At 38.7% G+C, this 19735-nt stretch overlaps 1 protein-coding gene and 1 long non-coding RNA gene across 2 annotated transcripts; both read left to right on the top strand.

The window, feature by feature from the left end:
- The first annotated feature begins 905 nt into the window (after positions 1 to 905).
- LOC127986019 (uncharacterized) lies at positions 906 to 4935 on the top strand. The gene is made up of 3 exons (XR_008160723.1): positions 906 to 1173; positions 1273 to 1373; positions 3676 to 4935. It is a non-coding gene; the product is annotated as an uncharacterized LOC127986019 (long non-coding RNA).
- A 2360-nt stretch (positions 4936 to 7295) lies between these two features.
- On the top strand, positions 7296 to 8958 carry LOC127986002 (C-type lectin domain family 10 member A-like). Its single transcript, XM_052588233.1, has 4 exons — positions 7296 to 7632; positions 7935 to 8062; positions 8167 to 8279; positions 8376 to 8958. Exons 2-4 carry the CDS (start codon positions 7970 to 7972, stop codon positions 8548 to 8550), a joined length of 381 nt encoding a protein of 126 aa, XP_052444193.1. The 5' UTR covers positions 7296 to 7632; positions 7935 to 7969; the 3' UTR covers positions 8551 to 8958.
- Positions 8959 to 19735: the final 10777 nt, after the last annotated feature.

Genomic DNA, 19735 nt, shown 5'->3' with positions numbered 1-19735 from the left:
CAACTTTGGTAAGTAAAATATTCGTATTTATTGGCTTAATGTGTAAAATTACATTTGTTGTCTCAGAAGAGTAAGTATTGTTTAAAGAGTCGTATATTCTGTATGTAAGTTACTGTATGTAAATGTTCGTTTCGCGGCACTCTGAAGCCTCAAAATACAGGCGGTTCCACAGTATTTTCCTTATAAATATTAAAACAGATATTCTCCCATGCGGGACAGCGGAGCTAAACTTATGTGGAGCACGATAAAAATACAGTTTGTATGTATTATTTGAGCCCAGGGCTGCGTTAGAGACCGTGCAAACAGAGCGCGAGAGCTGAACGCGGATCACTGTATGGATTAAGAACGGCGGGAATAAAAAAAAAAAGGAACTGCTCTAAACCTGACAGCGTAAGACATTCGTCAGAATATACATCGATGAAACATTAGGAGAAAAAAGAAGATTCCTACTCGAACTGTGTCTTTTCTGCATGTTATAAGGGAAACAAATGAGCACCATAGATGAGCACCTCCCTCAGAGTTCTTCTGGAGCGCGTATCTTAACGTTACATTTGATATCGCTGACATAAGATTAGTCTACGGTTCAGATGAAGTTCTGAAGGTAGCGTTACAAACTCTTCTTTCAGTTTTCGGAAGTAACGTTAGTCATTCAAGTGCCTCACTAGAACCTAGAACCCAGTGTAATACTGCGTGAATATCTGTTTTTATACAGTCTATGGTGAATATACGGTCATAAGTAACGTTAAATTGCGTACGTTTAAATCTATATATTTTAGAATAAAAGTAATAATATCATATATCTTGTATAAATAGAGATACAATAACGATCGACACAAATGTGTTAAATTTCCTTTTATCGTGTTATAATTATGTGTTGTGTCATTTAAAAGCATCATCTGGATGGTATAGTTTGTCTTTGGCATTTATTACAAACTTGTCAATACATTTGTCTTTCTCTGTAAAGATTTATTTATATGTATGTTTATTATTTTACAGTGTTTTAACATGTTTTTGTATTTTTCATGTTTATGATATTTTTGAATGACTGAAGATTCAGCGCAGAATTCAATAATCCTGTGGATGGACCGCAGCGAGTCCTTTTGCAGTTATCCATCAAAAAGATATGCAGACATAATGGAAATGGCATTTACATTGTAGAGCTTGGATGAAGTTGTAAGTAAATTTATTTATTTATAAATGCACATTTATTGGAGTCTATATGCTTTACAATTGTAAGGCCCTGTTTAATGCATCCCTTTGTTTTTATTAAAGCACACAGGCTCTGCGCAGGAATTCATCAAGGACATGACTGCTGGGATTACGCTTGTGGATGACCAAACTGAGCACCATCAGTCTGCAGTGATGTGATCCAGGTAAAAGAAGAAGAAGAAATCTGGGTGATCTGGGATTGTAACTCGTTGTTAGACGATCTGTGTACTGTGTTAGACGATCTGGGACTGGGACTAACAGAAATAAACTAATTCAGGTTTAAAACAACTTGAGGTTTAGTAAATGACAATTTTCTTTCTTTTTCTTTTTTGGGTGAACCCTTTACGAAAATGTAGATATTTGCATTGGAAAACAGCTTCAAAATTTAGAGAACATAATTTGACAGTTTTATTCCGTGAATTTTCTATAATTGGTATTTAAAATGTCTTTATAAAGTGTTGAATTTATCTTCATAAAACCACCACAAACCCTGTTTATGGACATAGCCATTCTTTATTATTTTGCTGAATACTGTTTTGAATCCTGAAAAATGTTCAGTTCTAGCATATTGGCCATTAGCAACTTTGCTTAAAGGATTGTTTCACCAAAAAATTAAATTAGGCCATGTTTTACTCATTCTCAAGGCACCCTATGTGATTTTCTTCTTTCAGACGAATCTGATCTGAGTTGAATTTAAAATTGTCCTGGCTCTTCCAAGTTATTTAATGGCAGCAGACAGGTGTGTTTTTTTTCTCAGCAGTCCAAAAATAGTCAAATAAAATGCACCCATCCATCAATAAAACGTGTCTCACGTGGCTCTGGGGGGTGAATAAAGGCTTCCTGTCGCAAATCGATGCACTTTTTGTAAGAAAAATATCCATATTTAAAAAGTTGTAAACACTTTTTTTTCTCTTCCACTGACTGTCATACGTGCAAGCCTAATTTTGTGATTCTACTTTGTGATTGGCGTATTGTTGTATCCTCCGCTCTTCCGTGTTCGTCACTAATCACCGGTGCATGCATGACCCCTATGTCCTATTTTCATCCACCCGGAATGGCTCTTACGAAAGTGAGAGAAAAGGGTTTAAATATGTTTTGAATAACATTTTAAATATGTATTTTTTTTTTATTACAAAAACACATGGATTCGCTACAGGAGGACATTATTCACCTCTCAGAGCCATGTGAGGTACTTTTTATTATGAATTGATGCACATTATTTGACTACTTTTGGACTGTTGAAAAAAACACCCACCTATTGCCATAAATATTTTTTTATATAATCCGACTGGATTTGTCTGAAAGAAGAAAGTCATACACACTTACGATGCCATGAGGGTGAGTAAAACATACATGGGTTAACCAACCCTTTAGGGCCATTTCATAGTCAACGCATCTTTAGGCATACGTGTCCCCGAGGCTACGCATCGTTATGCTTCGGCCGCCATTATGCGTCGGTGCGTAGCCAAATGTGTGGTCCTAGTTTTTGATACGCGACGTGCCGATTCACGCAATACTATGCGTTGTCGGTGGGGGCGACATTGCAAGTATTGTACATTAATTCAAGTATATTGTGTTTACAAAAGAAGAAGGTATACAATGAATTGAATACAATTGGGGGCAAGAGGAAAAATTATACGAACTTATACATATTCATCCACATTTATACGATAGTTCATCAGCAACAGAATACACTCCTCTTCAGTTGCCATTGTAATCTGAATATCACGCGACCCGACTCTACTAATATCACCCGACTCTACTACCCCCTGTTGCGTGAGCCGTGTATTGCATACACGCATCACCCGTGACGCTTGCATTCACTGTTTAGACTATGAAAAGGAGTGCGTCGCTCGCGTTTCTTGCTCGCGTTTCCCGCGTTGACTATGAAACGGCCCTTAGGAGTCATGCTTTACTCTGAACATGCAGTGCAACAGACTATTATTTAAAAGGAATACCTATTTACACCAATATATTTTCTGATCATTGTATAAATGGTGTGACAGATTAGACACTTAGAATCAGATTAAGAAAAGATACCTGAATGTTGTATTGGTTTGTCACATTTTATGTCATTCAAAAATCATGTAGAATACCAGTGAAGAAAATAATTTCCCCCCATTTTTAGTATAGTTGTTTCTGGGGGTGTATTTTACACTTATCTTCCCATGGGATTTTAAACTCTTTGTGTTCAGCAGAACAAAGAATTTAGTACAGGCTTTTAACAGTTTAATACAGGAAGTTATTTTGAATGTTTCTAAATGAAACCGTTGAGGAGCACCATTTAATTTTGACTTTCATTTTTGGTTACATTTTTCTAAATATCTTCCACTAGAAGGTGAATTACACTTTGCATTTATTGGTAGCTGTGCTTTTAAAAAAACACACAACTTTAATAGTGTATGTACATATGTGTGTTCATTTATAAATTTATTAAGTAATGTAATTTTTTTTTTCTTTTCCCAGCCATCCAGTGACATTAAGGATGTTGAGAAAGAAATTGAAGAGGGCATTCTGATTGTAACTGAGGAACAGCAATGTGATGTGCTTCCCAAGGAATAACCAACATTGGTCTCATTTGGACATCCTGTCATCACTGACATCTCCCATGTCCCCAAGGCATTTGGACTCTTAATGGCTCTGTATGCAGTGAACATCCACCACCTCCAGCGCATTAAATACACCATTGAGGCTCTGCAAAAACTTGTGAAGACCAGCTGCTCCCACCATGTGCTCGCTACCGCGGCAGGAACTGTAGGTGTGAGGGAGTGAATGTCCAGCGCTCTCTCCACCCTCAACACCACAAATAAGGTGTCCTTGAACAAGGCACAACTTCTCCCCGGGTACTGCAGCATAAATGGCTGCCCACTGCTCTGGGTGTGTGTTCACGGTGTGTGTTCACTGCTGTGTGTGTGCACTTTGGATGGGTTAAATGAAGAGCACAAATGCATGTCATGTCACTTTCACTTTTCAGTGTTCATGATGTGTCCATCGGCTCCACAGCACTCTTTCTTAAAAAGTAGTGTTTTTTTTTTTTTTTTTTTTTATAAGGAAAGGTTCATTTGTGCCTTTCACTATATAGAATGTACATTAAAGTTTACATGTCATGACTTGGAATATGCATGTTCTCATGTAAACAAATGTTTTTTCACCTCTCATTTTCTTAAACAGTATGTACACATTTTCAGTATGTAGCATTATGATGGGGGACGAGTTTGGAAACTTTCAAGATCCTTCTGATGTTAACACCTCTGTCTGGTCATGTTGTGCTGTGAAATTTAGAATCTGACTTTAGATCTTTGTGCTTCCATGTGCATTCATTCCATTTATATCTTATTATACAGAAGTACAGTACACTCATTTTTTGTAACTAATTGTGATATTATATTACATATATCTTGGTTTCTCATTTTGACCATGACTTGCATTATGGTGGGGGGAGTGCATGTGAACTTGTGCAGGGTTAATATGCTGAGTTCAACCTTCTGATTTTCATATTGAGTTATGAAATTAAAAACAATCCCTGTGGTTTTGATCTGATGAATTGAAATGCAACTATTTGTTTCTCAATCCCATGCCAATGTTATTTATTATACATCACACTTTCAAGTGTCGGTTCAGATCTTTAGACGTGTTTGTATTTTGCATTTTTTGTTTTGTTTATCAATTATCAGTTGATGTGTTGACAGCAAATTGCTTGTTCAATTTAAATGTGAATGAAAGTGTTGTCTCGATCATTAAATAAATTACATTAAAAAAAGTGTTTTGTCATCTTTATTTAAACATTTAAGGCAGTGGAGTAACATTTGTTTATGATTATTGATCGAAGTAAAAAAAAATCCCTGTTGACACAACATGATTTAGTTGACTGGACTAGAAAATAATAGTCAAGTCAACTTAAAGAAATTTGTTACCTGGACTAACTCCATTCTAGTTTGAAGTTGTTTCAACAAGATTTTTTTTTTCAAGATAACAAAAAAATTTTAGGCAGCGGGGTAACAAAATATTTTTAGTTGACTCAACAAATTCTTTTTTACAGTGTAGATCACAAAAAAAAAAAAAAAAAAAAAAAAAAAAAACACTGAAGAAGAAATGGATGGAGAACAGATCTCTTTAGTTCCACTTCACGGCTGCCAATGGTTTTGATTTAAATATAATAATCATTTTAGAAGCCTGTCACAACAGGAAACCCTGAGACAAAATATAACCTATTGCATGTCATACATATACTAACAAACCTGTACACATCAGATAATATTTCATAGTTCAATTACAAAACACTTTTCACAATTTACAGTACTTTAATACATCAAAAACATGCTTCATATTCAGCTACTTATCAATGTTAATTAATCATGCATTTATTTGTATAATTTAAAACCATATCAAGATTATTATAGAATATAACAGAAAGAATGTAATATATATATATATATATATATATATATATATATATATATATATATATATATATATATATATATATGTATATATATATATATATATATATATATATATATATATATATATATATATATATATATATATATATATATATATATATATATATATATATATATATATATGTATATATATATATATATATATATATATATATTTTTTTTTTTTTTTTTTTTTTTTTTTCAACTGCCTAATCAGTATTTTAACTTTTGTTTTTTCAGTATAAATCTCTAAATACCCTTAAAACAAGCATTTACAAAACTGTGAAAAATATACCACAAAATATAGTTTTTTTAATTAAATTGAATTTAATTGGAATGCAACAGAAACCAAAAGATGGTTAGGATTTGACAAACCTGAAACAGTTACTGACAGCAGTTCTGTTGAAAAAGTTTAGCTCCTTGGAAATCATGAAATAACTCACACTTCTTAAAGGGATCCCCCGGGTATTAAGACATGTATCGCTTAATATACCATGAATTATGTCTCTTATTGAAATATGTAATAGAAAACCCACGAAAGATATGTTATTTTTTTTTAAATCACATAGTTGAATACATATTTTGGACTATGGGGGGCTGCATTATTCTGATGACGTAAAATAGTTACACTCTGTGAGCTACTGCCTCTACCTGTTGCTTTTTTAAACTGCAATACAAGTCGGAATACACAACTCCGAAGTCATCATTTTATGATGACTTCAGTAGCTGTAGTCATCATAAAATACTGATATGATGACTACAGCTACTGAAAGAGCTTACAGGTGGTGATGGATATAAGTATAGGCTTAAACCAAATGCCGTACCATCGATTTTTCCCCACAAGTGGTCTAAACGCCCCAAATCTCAAGGGAAATCCGCGCTCAGAAACTCCTCCAGCGGCCGTGTTTCTTGTCTCAGCTGTTAGTAAGGTGTTTCAGTAGCTGTGGTCGACTAAAAACCTCAAAGGCATCAGGGCTGAAGTGGAATGAAAAAAGCGGGTCTTTAGGATGTTTTATTCGTCCACATGCATCTTCCCATTTTTTTTTCCTCTTCTTATCGCTAGGAAATCAGTGAAGTCCTATATAGCTAAACATGTCTTGAGGATCCCTTTTGAAAACATGTATATGTAGCCACAGTTAAAACTGTAAACTGATCACCGCTCTGGACTGCTGATGTAGCAGCAAATGAAAGATTTCCAGCAGCAACACTGTCAAAAAGTACAAGCCCCTGATGAATTTAAACATAAATACAATAAATGACTTTATCTTTGTTTATATATGTATTTAAATCACATTAAAATGAACTAAATCCACACTGTAGAGAAGGGGAAACAAATCCAGTGTACTTCTGTGGTAAGTTGTATTTACAGTCAGCATAAATACTGGCAACATAAAAACACAGATGAGGAACACACCACAGTCCACTCCAGGAGAGACACTAGTGTTACTTCAGAAAGTCTAAAAAGCATAAAATAAAATCTATGCGTAAAACTGATAATAATAAGCACTGATAACATCTATAAAAATGACACCATAAGAGGTAAAACTGGAAAAGACTCAACGCATGGAAAACCATCTGAACTCACAGGTCCTGATATTAATAATTCACCTAGTTTTGATGCTCTGAACTGATGTTGTGCTGTGTTAAGTGTATAGATAAAGAGAATAACAGTATGTTTGTTCTTCAGGAAGTGATTCAGTGAGGATCAGAAACTACAGAACAGCTGTAGTGTGTTTGGTGCTGCTGTGTGTTCTTCTGCTGACTGCAGTCATAGTGCTGTGTGTCACACTCACTCAAGAGAGACAACAGCTCATATCCAAGAATGAAAACTTGACCAATGAGAGAGAGCAGCTAACACTCAAGAACACAAACCTGATCAATGAGAGAGAGCAGCTAACACTCAAGAACACAAACCTGATCAATGAGAGAGAACAACTAATACTCAAGATCACAAACCTGACCAGTGAACTTCGGATCTGTGGTAAAGTTTCTTTACTCTGTGTAGTTATTTGCTTTCCACCTTATTTTTAATTTCCATTTTTAAGAATTAGTTTCTAGTGTCATTTGCTTCCACTTATTTTAGCTGTAACAGCTTTTTTAGTTGCTTGATAAACTGGTGTTTCTTACCATATTTAATTTACTGTTGTAATCATAAACAAACTGGTCTGAAGTGCAATATTTTTTTTACCGTAGCTTTGTACATTAGTCTCACACATTCATTACACAAAATGGTGAGTGTGAATGGGATTAAAAAGCTAACAGCTGAACTGGTTCTGTTAACAGTTAATTGGACCTGCTATCAGTCCAGTTTTTACTACATGTCCAAAGAGAAGAAGAACTGGACTGAGAGCAGAAGATACTGTAGAGAGAGAGGAGCAGATCTGATCATCATTAACAACAAAGAGGAACAAGTGAGTGAGAGATTGTGTTTACAGTGTGTAGAAGATGAATGTGTTATGGTTAGATGAAATGTGTCTATTTTTGATATAAATGTGCTACCTTTTTATCTGCTCAGGATTTCATTCACAACATGTCTGGTAATGGTATATTTTATATTGGCCTGACTGACAGAGAAGTGGAGGGCACATGGAAATGGGTTGATAACACCACACATGTTCTCACCTCTGGGTGAGAAATTACTGAATTAAACTAATTATTCTCACAGTCAGTATCATATCACACAGAAAACAGCACTGAACATCAAATTCTGATCTGTTGTTTCAGCTTCTGGGCGCAAGGAGAGCCAAATGGAAACCAACAATATGATGAGGACTGTGTTGTGACTGTAGCTGTGCCTCCACCAGGGTGGGGTAATTTAGTAGGGTGGCTTGATGATGCATGTAATAAACCTTATCAATGGATCTGTGAGAAGAGAATTTCACAGTTCATTCTGCCATAGGAACATCACACACCTTTCTGTCACAAGTTCAACAATCAAAACTTTTTTTAATAATTGGTTATTATTTAAAAATGTTTCTCAACCTTGTTTCTAGAAGTCACCCACAATTGCACATTTTGACTACCATTTCATGTCCTAAATGCATAATGTGCAAAATGGGACTCCAGAAGTGTTTTTCATTCAACCACAAATGCTTTGTAAGTGAACGTCAGAGTTTTCCAATTTATACGTGAGATTTGCAGACTTAATTTATTTTTTGTACATTATCCAGTTATAGATCACCAGTCACTGTGAAACACTCCAGTACTTACAACAAGTTTGAATAAAACAAAGGTGTTAAACAGGAGTTAAGACTGCGGCATTTGTATTAATTAATTACAGGATTTGGTTTGTATTCATTTTTTTAATTTATCTTAATTGCATTTAAATCCCATTAAAAATAATTAAATCGACACTGTAGAGAAGGGCAAACACGTCCAATGTACTTCTGCACTGTGTTGAAGTTTCTTTGAAGTTCAATTTATCTCAGGTTTTGTTTGTAAGTATTTTTCATGGTTTCAAAGTGTGAGACAAGTATGTTACAGTATACTCATTTTGGTTAAGGTAAAACACATCACATTTTTCTATAATCTAAAAAAGAATAATAATAATAATAACAGAAGGAAATGATTTAGAAGAGATCTCTCTAGTTCCTTTGCATAGTTACCTATGGTTTTGCTTTAAATATATTTTAAATATTTAATATATTAACATACACATCAGATTACATTTCACAATTCAATTTCAAAATACTTTTCACAGTTTACTTTCATACTTTTCAACGCGAATGCCTGACATTACTTAATCCTGCAGTGTAAGCAGAAACACAATGTATGTAACCACCTTATGACCCACACATGTGTTTTTACATTGAGAGCTCTTATTGCTGCAACATGGTCACTGATGTAAACATTCCTCTAGCAACTTTTTAATTTGATTTCATATGATTGAACAGCACTACAAACACCAAAAGATGTTTAGGATTTGTTTTCCAGCAGCAGCCACTTTCAAATTGTACACGCTCATAATGAATGAGGACAATACATAATTATGTCTTAATATACATTTCACGAGTTCACCCTTACATCTAATCTGAAGGCAAATAGTAGGCATATTTTGGCGTGCTGTCCTGGGGGAGGGGTCCGGGCCCGGAGCATAGCCCGAACCCAAATAACTCCCCCTATCCCAATTTGGGATAAATAGATTAGAAGTGAGGAGTTGGGGTGGAGGAGGGTTGCCGAAAAACTGTCGTGGGACAGGAGGTAGGAAGACTGGATATATATACGCGTGCGTGCTATAAGATGATTAGCTAAACGAGATGCACCTGTACCAAATTGGATGATTATCTGATCGTGCTTCTCCCGAACTTTGTTAATAAAACCACATTTCACGAGTTCACCCTTACATCTAATCTGAAGGCAAATAGTAGGCATATTTTGGCGTGCTGTCCTGGGGGAGGGGTCCGGGCCCGGAGCATAGCCCGAACCCAAATAACTCCCCAAAAGAAGCTTAAAGCCATAGGACAGCAGCCAGAGAGATAAAATTTAGTTGCCCCCCAAAATATGCGTGTTGGGAAGAAAATGCAGAGCGACCTGGAGAGCCCGTGCAGTGTTCGACGAGAGCTGCGGCTCGCAACGTCTTACCAGCGAGCCCTCCATGCCGCTTATGGGAGGAGCACAATGCCAGATATCAAGAAATGAGGGACTCTTGCTGCCTCCGAAGGGAGCTGCGGCTCTGCTGCACCGGAAGGGAGAGTCCCTATTGCGGCTGAGTACGAGGCGCGGTTTGTTGCATCTGATGGAGGGCTCTCACTGCGACTGAAGGGAGCCAGCGACTGTATCCCATCGGGAGGGAGATCCCTGGCCGCCATAGAGTATGCAACATAACTCGGACGGGGGGTTCACACTGCGACCGAAGGGAGCCGTGGGTCTGCTGCACCAGAAGGGAGAGCCCCGTCAGATGCTAAATAGGCAATGAGATTCGAGCCGCGGTTTGGCGCGTCGGATGAAGGGCTCCTAATGCAACCGAAGGGAGCCAGCGGCTGTACCCCATCGGGAGGGAGATCCCTAGCCATCGTGGAGCATGCAACATAACTCAGATGGGGGGTTCACACTGCGACCGAAGGGAGCTGTGGGTCTGCTGCACCGGAAGAGGAGCCCTAGTCCGATGCTGAGAAGGCAAAGAGACGCGACTGTTGGAGGGACTCCCGCTGCATCCGAAGGGAGCTGCGGCTCTGCTGCACCGGAAGGGGGAGTCCCCCATTGCGGGTTTATGGAGGCACGGTTTTTTGCCTCTGAGGGTTCTCCCAGCCTCCGTAGGGGGTTCGCAACTCTGCAGCAGGAGTGCTGCCCCGGAGGGGAGAGCCCTGATTGACGCTAACTGGAATACGACTGTTGGAGGGACTTTTGCTGCGTCCGAAGGGAGCTGCGGCTCTGCTGCACCGGAAAGGCGAGTCCCCCTTGCGAAGCGAGGCATGGCTTGATGCGTCTGATGGAGGGCTCTCACTGCGACCGAAGGGAGCCAGCAGCTCTATTCCCCCGGGAGGGAGAACCCTATCCGCCCTTGAGCATGCAACATAACTCAGACGGGGGGTTCACCCTGCGACCGAAGGGAGCCGTGGGTCTGCTGCACCGGAAGGGAGAGCCCCATCAGATGCAGAATAGGCAAGAAGATTCGAGGAACGGTTTGATGCATCGGATGGAGGGCTCCTGCTGCGACCGAAGGGAGCCAGCGGCTGTGTTCCCCCGGGAGGGAGATCCCGGTCCGCCCTTGAGCATGCAACATAACTCAGACGGGGGGTTCACCCTGCGACCGAAGGGAGCCGTGGGTCTGCTGCACCGGTAGGGGAGCCCCGTCCGATACGGAGTAGGCAAGAAAACGCGACTGATGGAGGGACTCTCGCTGCGTCCGAAGGGAGCTGCGGCTCTGCTGCACCGGAAGGGAGAGTCCCCCTTGCGACTGTATAAGCGGCTTAATTTGATGCATCGGATGGAGGGCTGTCACAACGACCGAAGGGGGCCTGTGGCTCTGCTGCACCGGGAGGGATACCCCCATCTGCCGCTGAGCGCGCAGCGCAACTCAATGACAGATGAAAGGCTCACACTGCGACCGAAGGGAGCCACTGCCCAGCTGCACCGGAAGGGAGAGCCCTGTCCGATGCTGAAATAGGCAAGGAGATTGTAACGATGGCTGGAGGGCCCTTACTTTGGCCGAAGAAACGATAACTGAGAGGCTTCTATTAATCGAGTACACAACATGATTTAAGGAGGAATAGTTTTTTTTTTTTTTTTTTTTTTTTTTTTTTTTTTTAATGTCTGATGAACAACAACCGAGGGCATCTATCGGATTATGTGAGAGGCCCCTTTTGAGCTGCTTAAGATTGGGGCCGAAACGATTCCTCGAGTAACGCGATTACAAAAAATGATGTAGGCAAATTCCTCTGCTTCGAAGCCTCTTTTAATTTATTCTAAATCTCACGTCAGGTTCTTTCGCAATGATTTTTTTTTTTTTTTTTTTTTTTTTTTTTGAATGAATTAATCAAAATAAGTGATTGCACTTACATCCGATTCACGAATTAATAGCTCTAAATATTAAGACGGAACAGTGTTTAAATGTAAATCCTGCATGTTCTGTGCGTCTCTGTTAATGAATGGAGCAGGAGCGCGACTTCCTTTTTCACACACACACTGAAGCCACATTACGCTCACGGTAATTTCTGCGTCTGCTGTCTCACTAAATAAGGACTTGAACACATGAACAACATCTCCAGAACTGCTCTGACAGTCAGTTCATGAGCATTTGACTTTAAGTAAAACTAGCGTCACATCACATACACAGAACTGGAAAGGTACGTCAACCCGACTAAATAAAGGTCCGGGGTCCTGACATTTTATCCTACCCATCGGATTTACTGTGCATGCGCACATCAGTATAATTAAGCAAAAACACATTTTGTAACTCGATTATTTTTTTTTTTTTTTTTTTTTTTTTATAATTATTTATTTATTTATATCTATATAACATATTTTATAATACTGTATTTATTTATTTATTTATTAAGGAATAATAGCTGGATTGATTTGAGGGCATGAGATGGTCGAGTGAGCAACTGACCTGCAGACTGCGCATGATATGTTGCGACAGCTAAAAAATACGCGGCTGTGAAGATCAGCATCCAGGGCGCCCCAATAGGGGCATTGATTCCACTGGGCTACGCGTACTGCACATTTGGCTGAAAATAGCTTGTGGTAAGTATAAAAATGGGTTCCGCCATAAGACAGCGCGAGTTCCGCGACTATAGCCAGATAGTCATTGAGCTCGCGCCGTCTATAGGGAAAAGCAGAGCAGATTACCTCCGTATAGCGGCTAAATGCGATCGTGAATTCGGAAAAAGAAAGGGGGCGGGATGAACTGGGAGTCGAATTTTTTAAAGTTACTGAGAAATCTCCGCAATCTATTTGTCGGTAGGAATCAGCCGGAGGGAGCAGAGAGAGAAGAGAGGAGAGATCAACATCCGCACCTGCGAGAATCTGTGATTTGATGGAACTAGGCACGGGGGGTGGCTCCATAGCGGCGGCATTAGGTGGAGTATGTAGAGGGGTCGCTGTGAATAGAGTATACTGCAGTTTAGCTTGGGTAGAGGAGTTGGAAGGAAGATGAGGAGGGGCCATAACCGTTTGCGGAGGCATCCTCACGCACGGATTATCCCCTGGAGCTGGGGTCGGCCCGTAGGGAAAAGGATAGAAGGAGAAAGGCGGAAATGAGGGAGGGGTTGCACCCGTTTGCGGAGGCATCCTCACGCATGGATTGAACCCCGGTGCTTGGGGAAGCCCGTAAGGAGAGGAAGATGGAAAGGAGGAAGGAGGCCAGCCTGCTTGTGTTGCTAGCTGAGGATTCCCAGCTTGGGTGTCTGCAACTGGGGCTGCTGGCCATTGGTGGGGAAAAGAAAAAGTGGAGGGGTAAAAGTAAGGAGGCTGAGCTTGAGCGGCTAGCGGAGGCAGCCTCGCGCTAGTCTTTGCAGCCGAAGGTAAAGTAGAAAGCAGTGGAGGTTGGAAATTCGCGCCCGTAGGCACTGTTGCATGCGGCGAGGCAGCTGAAGGAGCTGCAGAGATAGGTTGTGAAGAGGGAGGCAGTGCGATGGGAGGAGCGGCCGAATTTGGGGCGTGGCCCCGACCTGCTGATGATCTGCTATGTCCTGACGCTTGGGGGGAGCCGGAACTTGAGCTGGAAGAAGATGACATTTGTGTGACACGTTGTTTAGACCTGTGGGCTTTGGTTACCTTTTTGGAGGTAGGTGGATTATTTCCCAGTGTGCTATAAAGCTCATAGAGTTGAGCTTTGCTCATGTTGCGAGAAAACCTGACATCTGAATTTGACAGCGCTTGTCTTAATCCTGCGACGGTCCATTTTCCAATGGGTGGGATGGATGGTGAAGCCGATGCATGTGATGTTGATGGTGATTGGATTGGCTGTCTCGATGGTGGAGGTGAACGGAGACTTCGAGGTGTGTGCGTATCCGGCCTATTTCGTCTTCGCCCACGCGCTGAGGCCTCGGGCTCGGCGCTGCATCCCGGTTGAGAAGGAGGTGCCATGGGGTCAGCAGAGGAAGCTGCTTTAGAGCCGGTGGCTTGCTGGGGAGCTTCTAGCTCATTGTCTGAAGGGAAGAGTTCGAGTTCCGACATCTGGCGGACGAGTGGATGCCGAAAAACTGTCGTGGGACAGGAGGTAGGAAGACTGGATATATATACGCGTGCGTGCTATAAGATGATTAGCTAAACGAGATGCACCTGTACCAAATTGGATGATTATCTGATCGTGCTTCTCCCGAACTTTGTTAATAAAACCACATTTAAATCTCATTAAAATGAACCCAATCCACATAGTAGAAAAAAGTGCTTCTGCAGTTAGTTATAATTCCTTTATTTCAAAATACTGGCCACACAAACACATTGGAACTCAACACAGTCCACTCCAGGACAGAATCCAGTGTTAGTTTGTCAACATCTTGACAACACCAAAACTTCCTTAAAGTAGAAAATATTGAAAAACTGATAAGATGTACAGAGAAGATGATGAAAACACTAAAACTATCTATGTCAACGCCATTATAAGTACAAGTGGAAAATACTCAATGCAAGGAAAATCATCTGTACTCGCAGGTACTGATTTTAATAATTCACCTAGTTTTGATGCTCTGAACTGATATGTGCTGTGTTAAGTGGGTAAATAAAGAGAATAACAGCATGTTTATTCTTCAGGAAGTTATTCAGTGAAAATCAGAAACTACAGAACAGCTGTATCCACTTGCTTTTTAAATATTTGTAAGCTAAATGTCTCCGGCTTCTGGTGTCATCCGCTTCCACTAATTACAAAACAGCTCTTTATGCTGCTTGATATTACAAACTGGTATTTCTTATACTATTTAGATGTATTTTTGTAATTATAAACAAACTGGTCTGTAAAGCAAATTGTTTTACCATTTACCTGCTTTATTCCTTATTTGTATTCTTTTCTATGTCATAAAAGTTAGCTTACTTCCACATTGAAAAAATAAATAAAAACAAACAGGTTAATACAGAAGACATTTTTTTAAAGAATGACATTTTAAGTTAGGTTGTGGTTTGGGTAACATTGAGTGTATATAATCTACTGTATGAGCATAGGTTACAGAGCGATGAGTGTAAAAGCTAACAGCTGAGCTGGTTAAGTTCAGTTTTTATTATATTTCCAATGAGACAAGGAGCTGGACTAAGAGCAGAAGATACTGTACAGAGAGAGGAGCAGATTTGATCATCATAAACAAAAATTGATTTGATTGAATTGATTATTATCTAATCAATTATTCTCACAGTCAGCATCACACAGAAAGCAGCACTGAAAATCTAATGCTGATCTGTATTTTCAGGTTATGGGGGCTTGGATGTTTCTTGTAATAGAGATTTTCAGTGGATCTGCGAGGAGAGGATTTTAGAACTCATATTGCCATAGGAACATCACACATATTTTGGACAGTTTCAAAGCTCATCAGTAAAGAACTTTTGAAATAATTGGTCATCATCTAAAGCAGTGTTTCTCAACCTTGTTCATAGAGTACAACCCACAACTGCACATTCTAAATATCTCCTTTGTCAGACACCCATTTCATGTCATGCCAGTTGCATAAACTGCTTAAGCTAGTCTTAGAAGTTAACCATCTATTTTTTTTTTTTTTTTGCTGCAAGACTGTTCATAACTTTTCGAAATCAGTAACCTAAAAATGATGAATGGTCTAAATTTGAATCCAAAAAGTAAGACTGATTACCACTTGGTTAATTGTTAGTTAGTCTTAAGACACAGTCTAAAAAGAAGGTGTCAAAGCAACTGAACAACATTAATTGGGAAAACAGTGTGTCAATAATGCAAAATGACAGTTAAAGGCAGTTCATCATTGAATTCCGTGATTTCATCATTCAGCTCAAATGTGCAAAATGGGACTCAAGAAGTTTTTCAATCAACCAGAAATATCTTAAAGTATTCTGTGACATAAGTGAAATTAACTTATTATGAAATTATTCATTTATAATTTGTACCGAATCGCCACTACCTGTGCCACTGACCTTGCGACACAAGACACTAGACCTGCTAGATGCACAGCCAAGCGGACCTTTTTTGAAACAACAAACCAATGGGTGTTTCCTGTTCTGTTAAGGAAGTACAGGCTCTCATTGATATCTGAGGAGCAGATCCAGCAAGAGCTTGAAGTGACAACAGGGAATGATATTTTTTTTTTTCATGAGGTTGCGGCAGTAGAGGCGACACAACTATAGGAGGTTTCAATGGCAACAACATGAACAAACATTACTGCGCAAGCGCTTTTGTGGCCCTAAATTAACTTCCGGTAGACTTCTAAATATAATCAATAACAACAGCCATGTCCCTCTAGAGTAGATATTTTTTGATAACAAACAAAATATGTTTGCTGTGTAAATCAGGTGGACTTAATGAAAATGCTAATTAATTATTTGCCAGCAGGAGATGCTTTTAAGCACGAGAAATAGAGGTTTCCCCAGTAACAGCTGTAAACAAAGCAGAGCTAAGCTCACAAACGCTGCATTATCAGGCATATAACATGCACTCTTCCTTCAGAAATAGTGATATAAAAACATCCGTGGCTCGTTTTGATATTTAAACATTTAAATGTAAGGAATTACTATTAGTAGTAGTAAACGTGCATGACGTAAAGTTACTCATGTTTTTTGCTTTGTTGTTATTCTGCAATAATCTAACTTCAGTAAATTAAAAATAAAATTATCTTGTTTGAATACATAAATCTACATTAGTATTCATAATTCAATACAATGAAAATAAAAATGATCTGTTTTAAATGCATACATATAAGTATTCACTTAATTCCCCCCCCAGGAAACAAGACTAAGTATCTTATATCATTTTCTTATATAGAAATCTATCTTTATTTTATATATATATATAAGGGGGAGACCGAAAGAAACTCTGGGTTTATTGAAGAAAACCTGCTCCTGACTAGGTTAGGTTCATAGAGTAAGTTACTACGGTAACTGAGTATAGGTTAGCTCTCTTTCAGAAACGGGCTTGACTTACCCTGCTTTCTCGGGTTTGACAAACCTCCCATTCTGAAACAGAAAACCTAAAGTTTCCCTCATTTCAGGGTTAATATACTCAGAGTTTTCACTTAACCTCCTTTGTGAAATGGGCCCCAGATTCAGATCAGTACTAAATAAAAAAATAACTAATTATTATTAATAAGTAAAAAAAAAAATTGAATCTTCAAGGTGTATGTAAACTTTTGACCTTATGTACAGTATGTGTGTGTGTGTGCGTGTGTGTGTGTGTGTGTGTATGTATGTGTATGTATGGCAATAACATATTTGTCCACATTTAATTTTGATTTATTTTGTTTTATTGAAAAGGAGGGCGTATTTAAGCTGTGGATTCAGACGATGGGCTCGCATTTACCTCAAGAATGGCATTGCAGAGGGCTCTATTAGAACTAGATTCATATGGGACTGAATGAGTGCACTCAATAATTCCAACATCATTTCAGACACCACTACAAATGACAGTCCCCTCAAACTTTAGGGGGGATACAGTCATTAAATTATTTAGTCAATCAATTCATACAAACAAACAAACAAACAAACAAAAACCTCATACACCAAAGAATAAAACGCCACTGCTGTGTGTTGTTCTGAGAAGTGAAACTCTTCATTCTGCTTTGGCTTCGTTTGTAACTATTTTAACCAGGGGAGCAAAACTAGACTAAAATACATGTTCCTCAATATTAACTTAATTAAGGAACTGTTGTGTCTGCATCTGATGTTGTCCTTGAACAATAGCAATATGTCACAAGTAGGATCTTTTGATGTGTGATGTTGTGTTTGAAACTGCTGTGTGTCCTTCTAAACAGTTGCCTATTGAGAATGACTTGGCCATTTAAGATTGTGGTGACCTGTAGAGGAATGTTTATGAACATCAAATCCTTCAGTGTTTCTATTGATTTTGTAGACTAATTTTAATATAAGATATTAAATGCACAGTATGTTATATTGACAGCAAGCTTTTGAATTGAGTACTGCAGTCCAAATTCAAAATATTGGAGAGTTGTTTCTCCTGCCCCCTCCTCCTCAGAATCATTTGAGTCTGATACTTTATTGAGGACACACAACAAGAACAAGCGCAACTGACATTGGAAGATGACAAGCCTTAATAGCCTTTATCCATGTTTCAATATGCCTCTGGTCATCAAGCTTTAGGCCATGTCCTTCATCCATTTTTAAATAATTTGCTGGCATCTATATCCTGTCATTCACATGAGATCAAAGCAACAGAAAAAACAAAACAATCCAACCATCAAATCAACTCACTATGAACAAAATCAAGTCTTTTTAAATTTTTTATTTTCTTGTTTGAGAAGCTGTTTCATTTGGACGTACATCACAATAGGGAAGGAAAGGCTATCACAACTTCCATCTCATACTTATCGACTTTGAGGATCTGATGTCATATGATTACACACACTGACCACAAGCTTGTTTTCAAATAGCTTCAAAAAGAAGACGTGACTACTGACTACTGACTACTTAAACACAACTACACATGAACAAGGAACTAAATAATTTAACGCTTAATGTTTAAAGAGCAGAAATGTCTGAAGATATTTATAACAATGTCATTGGGACTGAGTTTGAGGGAAAGAACAAAGATAGAGTGGAGATGACCGTGGATATCTATGAGAGTGTAGATTGTGTGAGAGATTGTGACTTCAAGAAAGAAACGAACACAACCCAACCACTTCAGCACACAGGTAATCACATTAATTTATTTGATAAAAACACCAAGGTTTGCATGTTTAGTCTTTTAACATCTTGTCTGTGGTGTTCAGGATGTGAGATTGTGTGAAGAGCAGAAGCTCCAGTTTGTTTATTGCTGCTGTGTTCTTCTGATGCTATTATACTCAATTAGGATGGTCTGATCTGATCTGATATCTGAAATTATTTCTTTCAGCATCAGTTTCTTGTATCTTCCTGTCTGTTCAAATCATTAATAAATGAATAAATAAATAAATAAATAACAAAAACTACACAGAAATATATAGTGTGGTGTTAAAAATACCTTCCCCATTTACTGTACATGATCGAGGTCATCTAAAAAAAAAAAAATGTCTCAGCCTGTTTATGCCAACATAAACACAGGGACACAGGAAATGGACAGACACATCAAGAGAAAAAAACAAAACTAAAAAACTAACAGCTCAACACACAGGTACAAACACAAACACACTTTCACTTTGCTGACGTTAAGAATCATTTGTCTGTCATCATCAGGAAGTGATTCAGTGAAAACCAGAATCTCCAGAGCAGCTGTAGTGTGTTTGGTGCTGCTGTGTGTTCTTCTGCTGACTGCAGTCATAGTGCTGTGTGTCCACATCCATACAAAGAACACAAACTACACAGAAAAGATACACCAGCTACTGACCAACAACACCAACCTCACAGAAGAAAGAGACGAGCTAATAAAAAAGATCAGAAATGTGTTGAATCAACTTTCAAATTCTGGTAAATACTCATAATATGTTGTCTGGTTATGGTCTCAGTGACTTGTAGTGTACGTTATATAGTATTGGAGTAAA

The sequence above is a fragment of the Carassius gibelio genome, chromosome B21 (assembly GCF_023724105.1).
Source record: "Carassius gibelio isolate Cgi1373 ecotype wild population from Czech Republic chromosome B21, carGib1.2-hapl.c, whole genome shotgun sequence".
Classification (NCBI taxonomy): Eukaryota; Metazoa; Chordata; class Actinopteri; order Cypriniformes; family Cyprinidae; genus Carassius; species Carassius gibelio.
This window is presented reverse-complemented; position numbering and strand designations above follow the sequence as displayed.